Raw genomic sequence first — 16,531 nt, forward strand, 5'->3', positions numbered from 1 at the left:
GTGGTGTGTTCCAGGAGTCTGTTTTGGGACCATTATTGGTTAATTTGTATGTAAATGACATTATATCATCATTTAAGCCTTTCTACAGTTTGCAGATGATGCCAAATTATGAAGAATTATGAGAAATAGAGTAGATGTAGCTTTGCAATAATCCATATGAGGCCTTTGATCTGTTCTCATATGTATTATTGTGCGGATTTGGTTCCCTGGTTTTCATGGTGATGAAGATATATTTGAAAGGATCCAGAGAAGACTAAGGGGGCAACTATTTTTTAGGATGTGAGATATGAAGACAGGTTGTGAGAATGCAGTTTACAAAGCCTTGTGAATAGAGGAAGAGAGGGAATATGATTGAAACTTAAGTTGGTAAAAGGTTACCAGGTTAATGTGGAAGAAATTTTCATAGTATGAGGGAAAGGAAACATCCTTGGAAGGTGTGAGCAGGAGCATAAAGAACAGGTTCTTTGTGTGGAGAGTGGCTGAATGGAATGCATTGCCTGACATTGTGCTGAATGCAGGTTTGATCAGTTTTTTGTGTGTGTTTGTAACAGTACGTCTCTTGCAATGCGTCTTTTGACTCCGTAGAGGTCTGATGTTAATAACGGTGTTTGTTTACAAATGATGCGAAGTTGGTTTGAGGTATGATGAGTAACATGCTTGTTGTGGCTCTCCAGATGGATATGAATGAATTGACTGTGTGGATATATGAATGGGACTCAGAGTTCCATATTGCCAGTGTAAAGTTTGAAATTCAGAAGGCAAGAATAAGATATAATGTATGTAGATAGTAGAGGACTATAATGTGAAAGAGGTGAAGGAGATGAGACATAGGATCCAAATTGCTCTAATTGTGAGATCACAATAAATTATTGTAATTAAAAAAGTCTTCATGTAAGAGATAGGTTACTAGTTTCACTGTGCAAAATTCATCAGTCTGTTTATTGAATGTGCAGATTTAGGCATTTGGTTTTCAAAGATGGAGAGGAGGGGTTTGACCAGAGAAGAGTAACTTAAGGTAGCTGTTATGTCTTAAGTTGGTTATAAGGACATTGAGAGTAATGCTGGTTATGAACCTGGTTGATAGGGAGATGTGGGGGAATAATGATTGAGACAGATTTTTGTACCATATTAATGTAGACAATAGGAGTAGTAAATAAGACATTCCAAAGTTGTATAAGGAGGCTTCTTAATGAACATTGTGCATGACATGCGAGTTTTAAGCCTGTAGAGGTCTATTAATAAGATTATAGTTCCATTGTAAATAAGATTTTGATAAGACCACATATGACTGTGCAGTTTGTTTACTTAGTTTTTAGAAGGATGAGATATTGAAAAGGGTTCTGAGATGACTGATAGTCAACTTCATTCAACATTCAAAAGATTACCTCTGGTCTCTGGAGTGTTTTGTATATAGAAAGATTAATGAAATGTAATTTGCAGAATGAGCTTGAATAGGAGGGAGGGGGGGGGATATGTTTGAGACATAAATTGGTAAGGGGTTATTACCAAATTAATGTGGAAGGTTTTCTTCATGAGATAAGGGTTGGGAACAATAGGTCATCCCTGGAAGCTATATAAGAAGAGCGTGTGAGGAAGAGGAAGTTTTTGGCATGAAGATTGTACGTGATCGAAATGAAGTAAGAGTGTGAAGAATGAATGCATAAGGCATGACACTAGAACCTCCCATTGAATCCTTTGAATGGAGTCTGAAGATGATGATAGTAATGAGTTATTTTTGATAATTATAATGTGCCATATGTAATGATTTGAATAGTTTCTGTTTAAATATAGTTCATTTTGATTTTGGCTCATTTAAATTCTTCATCTTTTTTCTAGAGGTAATAGGTGCTTTAACATCTGTGCTGTTAATCTGGGTTGTCACAGGCATTCTTGTTTATATGGCAGTACAGCGTGTAGTGAGTAAAGACTTTGAGATTAATGCCGAAATAATGTTAATCACAGCATCAATTGGAGTTGGAGTAAATATCATGTAAGTTTGCAACATATTTGAGTTTATTAAACATGAGCTTTTTTTTTTTTGTTGTTTTAACTTTGCTTTTAGTTTTAAAGAATTTTTTTTTTCATTCACTACTCTTAAAATCAACATAGCTGACTATACATGATAAATTAAATGAAATAAAAAAATTTAATATACTCAGTAATATATGTAGAAAGTATTTTACCTTGGGTATAATAAATGTTAAAAATACCAAACAATTTTAAACCTGGTTTTACTCCATTTCCCAAGTAAGCAAACAGACAAACAAGTCAAGTTTGCACCTGCAAGTGATGCAAGTCTAGCTGATCCTACTGGTAGTGCAAGACCAAGGCAACTCCTGTAGGATCAGCTAGACTTGCATCACTTGCAGGTGCAAACTTGACTTGTTTGTCTGTTTGCTTATTTGGGAAATGGAGTAAAACCAGGTTTAAAATTGCTTGGTATTTTTAACATTTATACTCAGTAATATTTTGTGATGAGTATCTCATCACTTCATCAGAGTGAAACACTACTGAAGCTACATGAAACAAGAAAGAACTAAAAGGTTACAAAGCTGCTTCTCTTCTGCTGCTCTTTTACCAGTCGTGTACTGTTAGGACCATAGGAACAGAGAATGTACACGTCAATAATGAGTACATTGTCTGTACTCATTTTGGCATACATAGCCAAAAGGCAATGAAGAGCGTTGCTACTTACAAGTCATAAGATACATAGTATAGAACAGGTTTAACAATATAATTACTAAATTTAAATTTACCTCTAACATTAAATTGAGATAGTTATATCTAGAAATTTTTTATAAACAAAATTACATGACAGATTTTTCTCATAATAAAAAAATAAATAAAAACAGTAATCAGCAAAAAATTACTTTTGGCAAAAACATTGTTACCTCTTATTGTATGGAGTGTTACTGACACCTTATGAATTTTCTTGTCTCAAAAACAGGCATAGCTGTTAAGTCAACATAAAGGCTTGAACAGTAATAGCCCATACACAGAGTTTTGAAGAACCCTGATTGTCACCTGCCACTCCTTTCTAGAAAACATTGTAATTTCAATCTACTAAAAATTATTTGATTCATTGTAGCTTAATTAGTTTCATGTGGAAATGGAAACTTGTCATTCCAACTTTGCTTTATCATAACAATATTATTACATCCTCGGAGTCAGCAGACTCATCGTCGATGATTCATTCAACTGACAACATATTTATCATATAGAATCTTAAAATCCTTAACACTCCTTGAATTAACAACACATTCTGGTAATGCATTCCATTCACTGACAATTCTCCATTTAAAAAATCTGCTCCTCGCACCCCTCTTCACCACACTTTTACACAACTTCCAGGAATGACCTCTGGTTCTTCCCCTCTCATCTACTTGTTTTATAATTCCCTCTAGATTAATCTGATAATATCCTCTCACTAACTTAAATGTGTTTATAATATCACCTCTCTTCTTCATATCCACCAAACTCTGCAATCCACATTTCTTCAACCTCTCTCTCCATAGCCAGCATTTCAAAGTCCCAATAGAGTATTACTGATCAGTATCAGTAAAACTCTATTGATCACCCTCAACTCACTGATGGTCCCCTTCCAGCACTACCTTTACCTGTCAGTAAAATTTAAATTTATTCTCCAGTCTTATGTGCTTCTCACATAGGTATTTAGTGGAATATCACACAGAATATGATTAGTATTAATACCAATATGTATCCATTTCTTATCCAAGTCAGCTGTAGGTATTATTGTAAAACAATTTACTGAAACAAGACTTTTTAATAAATCCATGCTGTTCATTACAGAATATTAGCTCTGTCCATCCATTCATGATCCAGATTTGTGTACTTCTCTAAGACATTAATAATAATCATGGAAATGAATCGGTCTATAATTTGTTGCATCTATTTTTGCACTACCTTTATGCAATGAGACTAGCTTGCTCTTTCCATTCTTAACATAAATGGAATTATTCCATTTATGTTAAGATTAAAAAAGGCAGATCAAAGGCATTGCCAATTCACCTGGTATTCCCATTTGTGCATCTGTTCTCTCTTTTTTTTTTCTGTGACTAGTGAAACCTATTGAGGCCCTATGCTCTGCAGGGAGTGAAGAGGATAAGTAAGGTAAGTGAAACCTATCAAAATGGACCAATAGAAGGCAATATATATGGGCACTTTTAGCATTCGTGCTTTTCCTATTAGGTTCGGCTAGGGCAACTCATAGTATGGCAGTGGTGTATTCCCGTAAGCTCTCTGCTCAATGTTTGCACGAAACTTTTATAGTTTCTGTATTCGGCTTTGAAATGATGTTGGATTTAATATCCACTTAATTTATATAATCTACTACATGATTTTCATTAGAAAAACAGTCGCTCAGTTTATTTGGAAGAAGTCTGATACTCCTTCAGATTTTACCTTGCAATATTTGACAGCAAGTTGTTTCTAAGTTTGTTATCCCTATTTTGTAGTTCAACATATCAACTTGCAGCCCATGACTGGATGCTCCAAAGTCAGAACTGTTTATTCACTCACTTACTGAAATTTTCCTCATTTTTCCTTAGCCAGAAATGTTTAAATCATTATGTAGGCTCTCTATTGAATTTTCTTGAAAATTGAATGTTCTCTCTCAAATCATTGCGATAACATTAATGTATCAACTCTTGCTATAGTGAATCGCTTTCATTATAGCATTTATCTCTGAGGCTTTGGTTAGGACCTTTCAGTCCTAATCAAAATGTGTATAGGGAGAGAATTTGTTTACTGGTGTTTGCTATAATGAGTAGACTGTATAAGTTAAATAGCAGCTGTCAAAAAATAGAGCCATAGCACATCACTAGTTGCCTGTCTTCTGCACTTACACTTATTAGCTGCTACTTATGTCTCATCAGCTTCATCCTGTCATATTTTTTTTTGTTCCAATTTACATAATTTTCATGTACTGTTTCAAGCATTGTCATAACTTTTTGAAAAGTCAAGCAGTACCATGGTGTGTGATGGTTTCCTATACCTGACTCAGCTGTCACTTAATAAAGTGGATAAATTACCAAAGCAAGACCTATCCTCTACAAATCCATCCACAGAGTATATTTTATCTGTTCCCTTTCTGAATTTTGGCCTTAACTAACTTTGTCAGTAATTTGACACTGCTCCTGAGATACTGATCTGTCTATAATTTTGTACCTATCTTAGAGCCATCTTTATGTAAACAAACTATTTTGCTCTTTCCATTTTCTTGGAACCCTGTTATTGCTAGTTGTTTCACTTTCTAATAACGATATCCCTCTAAAACTTCGGTTATGTTGGATCACGTTTTCATGCTAGACAAGTTATGAAACAGCTCTTACAAAGGATCACTGAGTAATTCAAGTGTTTGTTTCTTTTGCTTTTATTACTTTCTACCTTTCACATTCATTAATGTTATTGAAATAAATAGTCATACTTCCTTTTGCTCACCACATAGCAAAATAATTCTTTGGTATTTCTTTTGCCTACTTGGCTGATTTCCTTATTTGATTTCATTTCACCTGTATTTAGAATTGCTCATTATCTTTCAGTTCTCTCACTAGTCAAAGAGAAAAATGGCTGCCTTGGTTATGGACAAATCCTCTGTCACCAATTCCATCACTCTAACCCTTGATCTTCTCCATCACATGCCTTTTTTACTCCTCACACATGAAACAGATAATTGTCTTCTGTTTCTGAACAAAATTCAATTTCCTTTTCTCTTTCTGTCCCTATAGTTCATTAGTGCTTCATAATATTTAATCCTCTGGCCATTGAGATAATTTGCCAGTGCATGCCATCTAGATCTTCCTTTGTATCTCAAGGCTTTTAGCTACAGCTGACTATCTTGTCTGCAAAAGAATTGTATCCTCTTATCTTGTCTGCTGATTTGTCTCACTTACTGCCTACCATAACCCTATTCTTTCCTTTTTACTGAACTTCTGCTCTTGTTGGTAGAAATTTTTCTACCAACAATAGTAATCAGTGATTCTTGTCCTGTTCTTTTCTCCCTAAAATATTCTTTATATTCCTTTCCTTTGAAGTGCATCCTCCTTTTATTCAAGTCTAATTCCTGTACATATTCCATCTTCTCAATCCAAGTATGGTTTGATGTATCTGTGTACTTTCTGCTTAGTATAAAAAAAAAAATAGTGTATGTAATTTAAGTCCTCATTTCACTCATTTTCACCGGCAGTCATAGCTCACTTTTAGAACTTGCTATAACTCATTTCCTCTGCATTCAGGAGGAATATTCAGTTGTTTGCAGATGATGTGAAGCTCACAAGGATGATTAATAGTGCAGATGTGGTAGCCTTGCAAGAGGATTTGATAAAACTGGACAGATGGGCAAATGAATGGGAATATTAGTTTAATTCAGCTAAATATAAAGTCTTGAAGTTTGGGATACATTGATAAGAGGCTGCATACTCTGTTGGAGAAAGTGGGGGAGGCAAGGGATCTGGGGGTGATGATTGATATAAACCTGAAATTCAGGGAACATATTACAAAGGTGGTGAAGGTAACCCAGAGGATTGCTGCAATACTGAGAAGGATGCTGACCTGCAGAGATAAGTTGTTATTCTATCGTATAAAGCCCTGATTAGACCATACCTAGACTATTGTGCTCAAATTTGGTCCCCAGGATTTGGAAGGAGATAAATTAACTGTGGAAAGAGTGCAGAGGCAGATAACAAATGATATCAGGACTGTGCAATGTTAGTTATGAGGATAAGCTGTAACTACCTCTCAATAGACTTTGTAACTATTGAGAGGTAGTTACAGGGTTGACACTGGGGAGTAAGTACTTTTGTTTGGTGGAACGGGGGGGGGGGGTAAGGAGCGAGGACAAGGGGCATTGTGTGCATCGTCTGATAGCAGAGAGCATGAATGATCAGTGGGTTCAAGGAGAGTTATGATAGACTGTGCTTTCTAGGGCGGAACTCCCACAGTGAGCCTTGTGACTCCTTGGAAGCATAAATCATAATTCCAGTCCTGTGCCAGGAGCATGGAAAGTTTCTTGTGATTTCTCATTTTGTTCCGTGCTCGGTTAGTTAAATTTCTAATTATCTCGTATATTGAATTATTTCTTGAGTTTATAGTTTTTGCCATTATCAAATGCACATTAATTGCTTTATAGGTTGATTATACTGTGAAGTGTGCAGTATGTTTTATTTTTCAGAATGGGTATATCACTTCAAGCAGGTGGGGTACCTCATGGTCATTCCCACAGTCATGAAGATCATGGGCATGATCATAATGTTAAAGGTACCAAAAATCTAAATGTGCGAGCAGCTTTTATCCATGTTGTTGGAGATTTTATTCAGAGTCTAGGAGTGCTTGTTGCTGCACTTATCATTTATTTCAAGGTATGCATGATAAAGTAATGTAAATATATTTATAAATATGTAAATTTTAAACCAGACATAATTGATTTTCTTCCATGCTGCATATAATTATAATAATGGTAGCAAGTAGTACTCAACAAATAGAATGCTTGATGTGATTTTTATTTTCCTTATTTGGCTTAAATGTTGCATTAAAATGGTCAAGCTTTCATTTTTGCAATGATAATATGTAAGGATTACATTGGGCTTCTGTATAGGTTGGTAAGATGGCACTTGCTGCTTCTATTCACCATCCTCAAAGAAGTATATTTAATCTGAAACATGTAGATTTAATTTTCACTTGCAGCTCTTAAATCCGCCATTATTTCAGTTAATATGTAGTAGCAGTTAGTGCTGCAGTTGAAGTTGCAACCAGTCTACATAAGTTAAAATTACTGATTAAAATTTGTTTAAGAAAGAATACAGATCCATTCTTGAAAGGATAATGATTGCCATTTGTAGAAACACCAAAATTTATTTTAAGAATTTTTTTTATTATTAAGCAAGACCTCTAGGGAGTCAGGAACTCATTGAGGGAAGCCATACTATTCACACCAGCTGTCATAGCTGTTCTTGAATTCATTCACGTTACTTGTACACACATCCAATGGCAATCCTTTCCAATCACACACACACCACTGAGAGAAAAACCTAGCCCTTGCCCCTTCTTGACAGCATTCATTCTCAACTTTTAAGGATGCCCTTGTGTCTTTCCCCACCATTCATAAAAGGAAAAATTTCATCTACTGAAATTCTGTATAACATGTTCAGAAGTTTATAAGTCTTAATCATATCACCCCCCCCTCTTTCTCCTAGGTGTGAGATGGATGAATAAAGAGATTAAGCATGCAATACAGAGAAAAACGGCATTGTGGAGGCAGCATAAGAGAAGTGGAAGTAACCAATTTCATGAGTTCTACAAAGACCAGGCAAGGAGAGTGACTTGGTTGGTGAGAGTAGCTAAAGAGAGGTATGAACAGCAGTTAGCTAATGAAGCCAAAAAGAATCCTAGGGAGTTCTTTCGATATGTAGCCAGCAAAAGAAAGAATGATTATGGAAGGATGACATTGATTGGAGGAAATGGCATAAAGACAGCTGTTGCAGAATGTGTGGTGGAGATACTTAATGAGCAGTTCATAAAGATCTTTCAATCTTGTGAATGTGACTTCATGGAGAGATTAAGAGCAGTTGATGATGGGGAGGAGAGACTGACTGTAAGTGAGCAAGAGGTGTTTGGGGAGTTGAGTAAACTAGATGTAAATAAGGCTGTGGGACTTGATAATATATCGCCGCGTATTCTGAAGGAATGTGTCAGAGAGTTGACACCTGCCTTGACATATTTTTTTAATATGAGTCTTGCACTTGGTCAAGTCCCTAAAGAGTGGAAGGAGGGCAAGATTGTGCCACTTCATAAAGGAGGTGATCGAACTCAAGCATCAAACTATAGGCCTATCTGTCAGGTGTTGTGGTTAAGTTGTTGGAGAAGCTTGTGAGAACTAGGATCCAGAGTTGGGTTGACAACAATGGTATAATCTTTGATGGACAGCATGGATTTGCTAAAGGGAGGTCGTGTTTTAGTAATCTACTTACTTATTACAATAAAGTGACTGCTTCCTTGGACAGAGGAGAAGGATACACAGTAATATACTTGGATTTTGCAAAAGCTTTTGATAGAGTACCTCATGATAAGTTGACAGTCAAACTAGAGCAGATGGGGTTGGATATTAGATTAGTGCATTTGATTGGAGACTGGCTATCTGATAGGTATCAACAAGTTGTGTATGGGGGTGCAATATCCAGGAAAAGGAAAGTCACTTTATTGTAATAAGTAAGTAGATTGTTGAAGAGATGTTGGAAAGGGTCCAAAGGCGACTGACTAAGGTAGTTTCTGACCTCTGGAATGTTGAGTATGAGGAAAGATTGAAAAGATGTAATTTGCAGAGTCTAGTGAAGAGAAGGAAGAGGGGAGATATGATAGAGACCTACAAGTTGGTAAGGGGTTGTTATAGGATCAATGGTGGAGAAGTTCTACAGAGAATAGTGGGAGATCAGGGGAGAACCAGAGGTTATACCTGGAAACTGTATAAAGAGGGTGTGAGTAGGGGAGTGAGAGGCAGGTTTTTTTCGTGCAGAGTTGTGAATGATTGGAATGCCTTGCCTGAGAGTGTGGTGTCTGCAAGGAGTTTGAATGTGTTTAAGACCTGGTATGATGAGATGTGTGTGAGATAAAAGGACCTCCTAGATGAGTCTTTGACTCCATGAGGTCTTGTTTAATAATAATAATAATAATATTTGCTAGCATCTGCAACCTACAAATTCTCAGTCTATTTCATAATCAGTATTCCACAATCCTGATATAATTTTTGACACTCTCCTTTGCATTCTCTTTGCTGTGTCAGAATCACCATGGAAACTAGGAGACCAGACCTATGTGCAATAGTCAAAGTGTGAGGGCTTATCAAAGCCTTGTAAAGAGGCAAAATGACTTATCTTTACATGTTGAGGATCATTTCAGCATTGCAATTATTTAGTCTTTGCTATATGACCCTTGAACTTTAACTTCCTTTAACTGTATACTAAAACTCCAAGATTCCTAGCCTGATCAATTTCTTCTAGTATAATCCCACCAATATAATATACGACTGAATATCTAATCACATCAAAGTGCAAGATCTTACATTTATTAGCATTAAGCCAATAGTCATTTTCACATGTTCACAATTCCAGTCTGTTCAAATCATTCTGCAAGTGCTGCATATTCTTTGATTATCCTACCTATCTTTGCATCATCAGCAAATAGCTGTACATCGCATATTAAATCCTTCCCAATCATTAATGTACAGATTGAATAACAATGAACTAAGGACTGATCTGTGATGCACAACACTGGTTACCTTGAATCTTGCAGATTCACACCTCCCTCCTATGACTTTTTTGATATGTCAGTCAGCCATCCTCTTATCCATGCCAATAGTTTATAATCCAATCCCATATTCTCTAATTTATGCAACTGTCTTCCATGCTGTATTCTGTCAAAAGCCTTAGCAAAATCGAAACATATCATGAAGTAGCCATTCCCCCTTGTCTCAGTGGTAACATTATTATAGAATGTGAGCAAGTTTCTAAAACATGACTGACTTTCTCTTAGTAAATTCATGCTGTTTGTTGTAAAGATTCTCTTTCAATCCATTTTTGAATGCGAGCCCTAACTAACTTTTCTAAAATCTTCACCACCACTCCTGAAATACTGATTGGTCGATAGTTGGATATATCAGTTTGCACAACCTTTTTGCAATGGGACTACCATACATTTTTTCAACTCCAGGGGAATCTTCCCTGTTCTGAGACTCATTATATGGTCTGTTAAAGGATAGCCAGTTCAGCTGAACACGTCTAGCATCCATGCTGATATCCCATCAGTCCCTATTGCTGAATTCTTATTCAGTTTGTGAAACAGTGCTAATACCTTCTCCTCATACACCAAGTTTCTTCTTCCTATAACACCCATTCAGAAGTTTGTAGATATCTATCATATCGCTCCTTTCTTCTGTTAACTAGTCTTTAGTCCACATATTCACAGTCTGTTATCAATCCATTGCAAAGAGGCAAAATGACTTCCTTATACATGTTAAGGTTCGCTTCAACATCACAATTATCCTCTGAGTTGTATTTGTAATTTTTGCTATGTGACCTTTGAGTTTCAAATTCCTATCCAGAATAAGTTTAAGGTAACAAGTGGTGTACCATTAGGATCAGTGCTTGGTCCACTATTATGCAATCTGTACATTAATGATATTGGGAAGAATTTGACAAGCAACATACAGTTATTTGCTGATGATGCAAAGATAGGTAGGGCAATCAGGAATGCTGCTGATATATAGTCTTTGCAGAATGATTTGAATAGGCTGGAATTGTGGACATGGGAAAATGGGTGTCAGTAAATGTAAAGTCATTCATCTCGGCATGATTAGATATCCAATGTCATATTATATTGGCGAGATTAGGCTAGAAGAAACTGATGAGGCTAGGGATCTTGGAGTATTAATAAATAAGAAGTTGAAGTTTAGGGGCCATATGGCAAAGATTGCAAATACAACTCAAAAGATAATTGCAATGCTGAAATGAACGTTCACATGTAAAGATAAGGATGTTATTTTGCCTCTTGACAAGGCCTTGATAAGACCTCACTTGGACTATTGTGTGCAGGTCTGGTCTCCTGGTTTCTATTGTGATTCTGATATATTAGAGAGAATACAAAGGAGAGTGTTAAAAATGATATCAGGATTGTGGAAAACAGATTATGAACACAGATTGAGAATTTGTAGACTGCAAACAGTAGAAAGAGGGGTAATATGATTGAGACTTACAAACTTCCGAAAGGATCATACAGGATTTCAATTGATGAAATTTTTGAATTTATAGAAAGTGGGGAAAGGACGAGAGGGCATCCTTGGAAGCTGAGAATGAAGGCTGCCAAGAAGGGTGTGAGGGCTAGATTTTTCTCTCAGAGGGTGGCGTGTGATTGGAATGGATTGCCATTGGATGTTGCGAGTGCAAGCAGCGTGAATGAATTCAAGAATTATTATTATTATTACGGGTATCTCCATGGAGTCAGACTCATCGCGAGAAACCCAAACTAGCAAAACAATATCTCTCATATCTCTTCTTGAATTCATTTACAGATGAAGATGTCACAACTAAATCAGGCAATGAATTCCACTCATTCACCACCCTCCAGGCAAAAAACCTTGTTCTCACACCCATGTTAACCACATTCTTTAATTTCCAGGGATGTCCTCTTGTTCTTCCATTACTATCACACAGCCGAAACATTTCCCCTGCATCAATCCTATAAAAACCTTTCAGTAATTTAAATGTTTCTATTATATCCCCTCTTCTCTGCCTATCTACTAACCTCTGCAATTCACAATCTATCAATGTAGGGAGCATTTTTTACATCACTCACCAACTTAGTCACTCTTCTCTGAACCCTCTCCACAGCCTCCTCATCTCCAGGGAATCCAGACTTGAGCACAGTAATCTAAATTTGGAAATATCAACGCCTTATAAAGAGGAATAATAATCTCTTTATCTCTGGATGTCAGTGTGTCTTCCTCAACAACCAAGTAATTCTATGTGCAATCTTGGACACCGTAGAAATGTATTCCCTGAACTTCATTTCCCTATTTACCAACACCCCCAAGTACCTAGACTCATCAATGTAGTACACAGCTGGTAATCTTTTCATCCCAAAATGAATGACTTTACGCTTCCACATTGAACTGACATCCATTACCTTTTGCCCATTCTACCAGCTTATTCAAATCATCCTGCAAACTTTCAATATCAGCTTGATTTTTTTATTGTGCTACCCAACTTTGCATCATCAGCAAACAACTATATATCTCCCTTTAAACCAATTCCTATATCATTTATATACAAATTAAACAAAACTTTCCCAAGCACAGAGCCCTGAGGCACACCACTGGTCACATGCCTCATTCTGGACTCGGCTCCTCCATACACCACCTTCTGGTATCTCTCTGGCCATTCTCCTATCCATATCACCAATTTAGTATCCATTCCCATCTGCTCCAATTAGCGTAACAGTGTTCCATGGGGTATCCTTTCAAAAGCCTTAGCAAAATCCAGAAGTACTACTGTGTAGCCAGTTCCTTTGTCCAACTCAGATGTCATCCTTTTATGAAAAGTTAATAGATTACTAAGGCAGGATCTACCTTTAACAAAACCATGTTGGCCTCTATAGAGTATCATATCTTTATTCACACATTCTTGAATTTTGTCTTTAACCAACTTTTCCAATACTTTTACCACTACTCCTGAGATGGTGATTGGTCTGTAATTAACTACGGCAGTTTTAGAGCCACCCTTATGCAAAGGAACCACTTTGCCTCACTTCCACTCCCTAGGGACCATACCAGGGTTCAAACTTAAGTTAAATATCCAAGTAAGAGGGGTTAACAATTCCTTTACACATTCACATAATACCCGAGCTGATATTCCATCTAAACCTACAGCAGTGTTTGCATTTAAATTTTGCAGTATATTAAATACCTCTGATTTCTTAACTTCAATTCTCGCATTAGTTATTGCTACAAGTATAGAGATATCCTCACTTGGGTGATAGACTTTTGAAAAGTGATCACTCAGTAACTTGACTATTACATCTGATTTTGTCACCTCAGTACCATCAGCACTCACTAAAGTTATCCTTCAGAAGTCATTCTTCCTTTTACTTGCCACATAGCAGAAGAACTCTTTGGGATTACCCTTGATCTTGTTGGCTAAGGTCTTCTCATAATCTGATTTAGATTTTCTTACTATGCTGGTAACCTTCCAAGCTGGAGCCTTGTACTGCTCATGTGTGTGTACTGATCACCTTTCTCTTTTAAATTCTCCATAACATTTTCTTTTTTTTCTAATCAAGCTTGATACTAATGCTCATCCATCTAAACGCCTACTTTGTTTGTCTTCCTGACCATGGGAACACAATCTGATATTACTTTCCTCAGATACCTGCTGATTTTATCCCATGCACTGCTGACATCTTTCCCCTGCAATATGTTCTGCCATGGGACTGCTGCAAGCTCACTCGAAGCTTGTTATAATTGCCTAACCTGTAGTTCTGTATATACCCCTTCTTAACAGAAAAATCCACAGATTTTGCAACCTACCAAGTCAGTACCACATGATCGATATTACGTGGTATTGACCTCCCATATCAATACCACTTTCACCAATTGGAGGTAACGAAGACACCTTACTTATCCATATATCCACTGAACCAATAACCAGGTCCAACACTTTCTCACCATGTGTCCCTTCAGTTATATGCTGTTTCAAGTAATTATCTCATAGAAGATGTATGAATTCTATTTCATTTTTGCCATGTGATATTTCCTGCCTTCCAATTGATATCACCATAATTAAAATCCTACATAACAATCACTAACCCTGCACTAATATGCTGATGCATGAATTCAATATCTCCCCCTGGCCTATAGAAGCATTCAACTGTATATTTCGTTTCATTGGTCACTATTTCACACCAGACTGCCTCAACTGAACTCTCATTCACATGTTTATCATCTTGATATACTACTTTCTTTGGCTGCAACACATCAGCTATCATAAACAGTACTCTTCCCCCTGTTCTATCTTCTCTATCCTCCCTGAAAATACTGTACCCATCACATTCAATTCCAGTGACCATATCAAGTTTTGCTAATGCGTACATCTTTTGGTGAGATTGCACTGACTAACGCTAAAAATTCTCTCTTATTTCGAATGCTTCTTGCATTGGTATACAAAAATTGCAGATTCCCTCTAGTTCTTGTACTGACTTTAGAATTGATATACATGTCACTAATTTCAGTAGTCCCATGCCGATTTTTATCCCCTCTCTTCTTTTATTATTATTATTATTATTATTATTATTCAGGCCTCCATGGAGTCAAAAGACTCATCGTGGGAGATCCTTCCTAAGAACATAGTCTGTCAAGACTCATCGAGAGGAGGTCCCCCATCCCTAAGAAACAGTCTATCATACCACTCCTTAAACTCATTGACCGTTCTCGCTCTCACCACTCCATCAGGCAATGCATTCCATGGTTCAACCACCCTCCATGCAAAGAAACCACTCCTCACCCTTTCTCACAGTTTCCTTTCGTAACTTCCAGGGATGGCCTCTTGTCATCACTCTTTCTCCCTATTCAACCAAGCGAAAGAACTCCCCAGTGTCAACCCTGTAACCACCTCTCAACAGTTTAAAAGTCTCAATCATATCACCTCTCCTTCTTCTATCCACCAAACGCTGCAGTTCACATTCCCTCAGCTGATCCTCATAACAAAAATTGTACAGTCCTGAAACCATCTTTGTACCTTTTCCACAGTTAATTTATCCCTTTCAAATCCTGGGGACCAAATCTGAGAACAATAGTTCAAGTGTGGTCTGATCAGAGACTTATACAACGGAATGATAACCCTCTTATCTCTGCAGGTCAGTGTCCTTCTCATAATTGCAGCAATCATCTGTGTTACCTTCACCACCTTTGCAACATGTCCCCTAAACTTCAGGTTTCTATCAATCATCAACACCAGATCTCTCTTGTCTCCCACTTCCTCTAGTATAACCCCTTTCATAGAGTATGCAGCATCCCATCGATGTTTCCCAAACCTCAAGACCTTACATTTTGCTGCATTAAACTGAAATCCCCATTCATTTGCCCATCTATGTAGCTTATTCAAATCCTCTTGCAGGGCTACCGCATCTGCACTATTACTAATAATCCTTCCCAGCTTCGCGTCATCTGCAAACAACTGAATATCCCCTTGCAATCCACTGACAATGTTATTGATATAAAGGTTAAACAATATAGGTCCCAGTACTGAGCCCTGTGGGAACCACTTGTAACCATCTGGTTCCTTGAAACTGCCCCATCATACACAACTCTCTGATACCTATGCAGACAGCCAATCCTGAATCCTGTTGACCAGTCTGACATCCAGACCCATGTGCTGCAACTTAAATATGAGCTTATCATGTGGCACCCTGTCAAATGCCTTTGTTAAGTCTAAGAAAATTGTAGTATATGCCTTTCCCTCATCTAATGTTCTTGTAACTTTATTATAAAAGGCTAGCATATTGCTAAAACAAGAGCACCCTTTCACAAATCCATGTTGACTCTCACAGATACCATTACCCTCATCTGCCCAGTGCTGTATATGGTCTCTGACTACTTGCTCCAAGATCTTAACAACTACTGATGATACACAGACTGGCCTATAATTAGACACTTCCAGTCTGTTACCACCCTTATGCAATGGCATTATCTTAACTTCCTTCCTTAACACCTTTGCCAAAGCCAGACTTTCATTGAAAAGCCAGGTTAAAGGCACTGTCAGTTCCCTAGCACATTCTCTCAAAACTCGTAGTGAAATACCATCCAGTCCCAAAGCTTTACTGACATCCAGAGTACTCAGTATCTGAAACACTCTCCTCCTGTACCTCTTAACCTCGAACAAGCCCTATCCCTCTAGCATTAAAACTGACTCCTCTAGGATGAAATACTCCAATAAAGTGTTCATTGAACAATTCCACTATGTCTTCTGCATCA

The 16,531-nt window shown here is 37.2% G+C and overlaps 1 protein-coding gene across 4 annotated transcripts in view; it reads left to right on the plus strand.

The window, feature by feature from the left end:
- LOC150106874 (proton-coupled zinc antiporter SLC30A2-like) overlaps positions 1-16,531 on the plus strand; it is a 185,963-nt gene that overhangs the window by 136,018 nt on the left and 33,414 nt on the right. For all 4 annotated transcript variants that reach the window (XM_090393362.1, XM_090393364.1, XM_090393365.1 and 1 more), the window contains exons 6-7: positions 1,837-1,990; positions 7,190-7,376. In XM_090393362.1, the coding sequence (XP_090249488.1) occupies positions 1,837-1,990; positions 7,190-7,376 (341 nt within the window). The remainder of the gene's footprint in view (positions 1-1,836; positions 1,991-7,189; positions 7,377-16,531) is intronic.

This window comes from Typopeltis vanoorti, chromosome 5 (genome assembly GCF_054136105.1).
Source record: "Typopeltis vanoorti isolate ZY-2024b chromosome 5, IOZ_Tvanoo_1.0, whole genome shotgun sequence".
Lineage (NCBI taxonomy): Eukaryota > Metazoa > Arthropoda > Arachnida > Uropygi > Thelyphonidae > Typopeltis > Typopeltis vanoorti.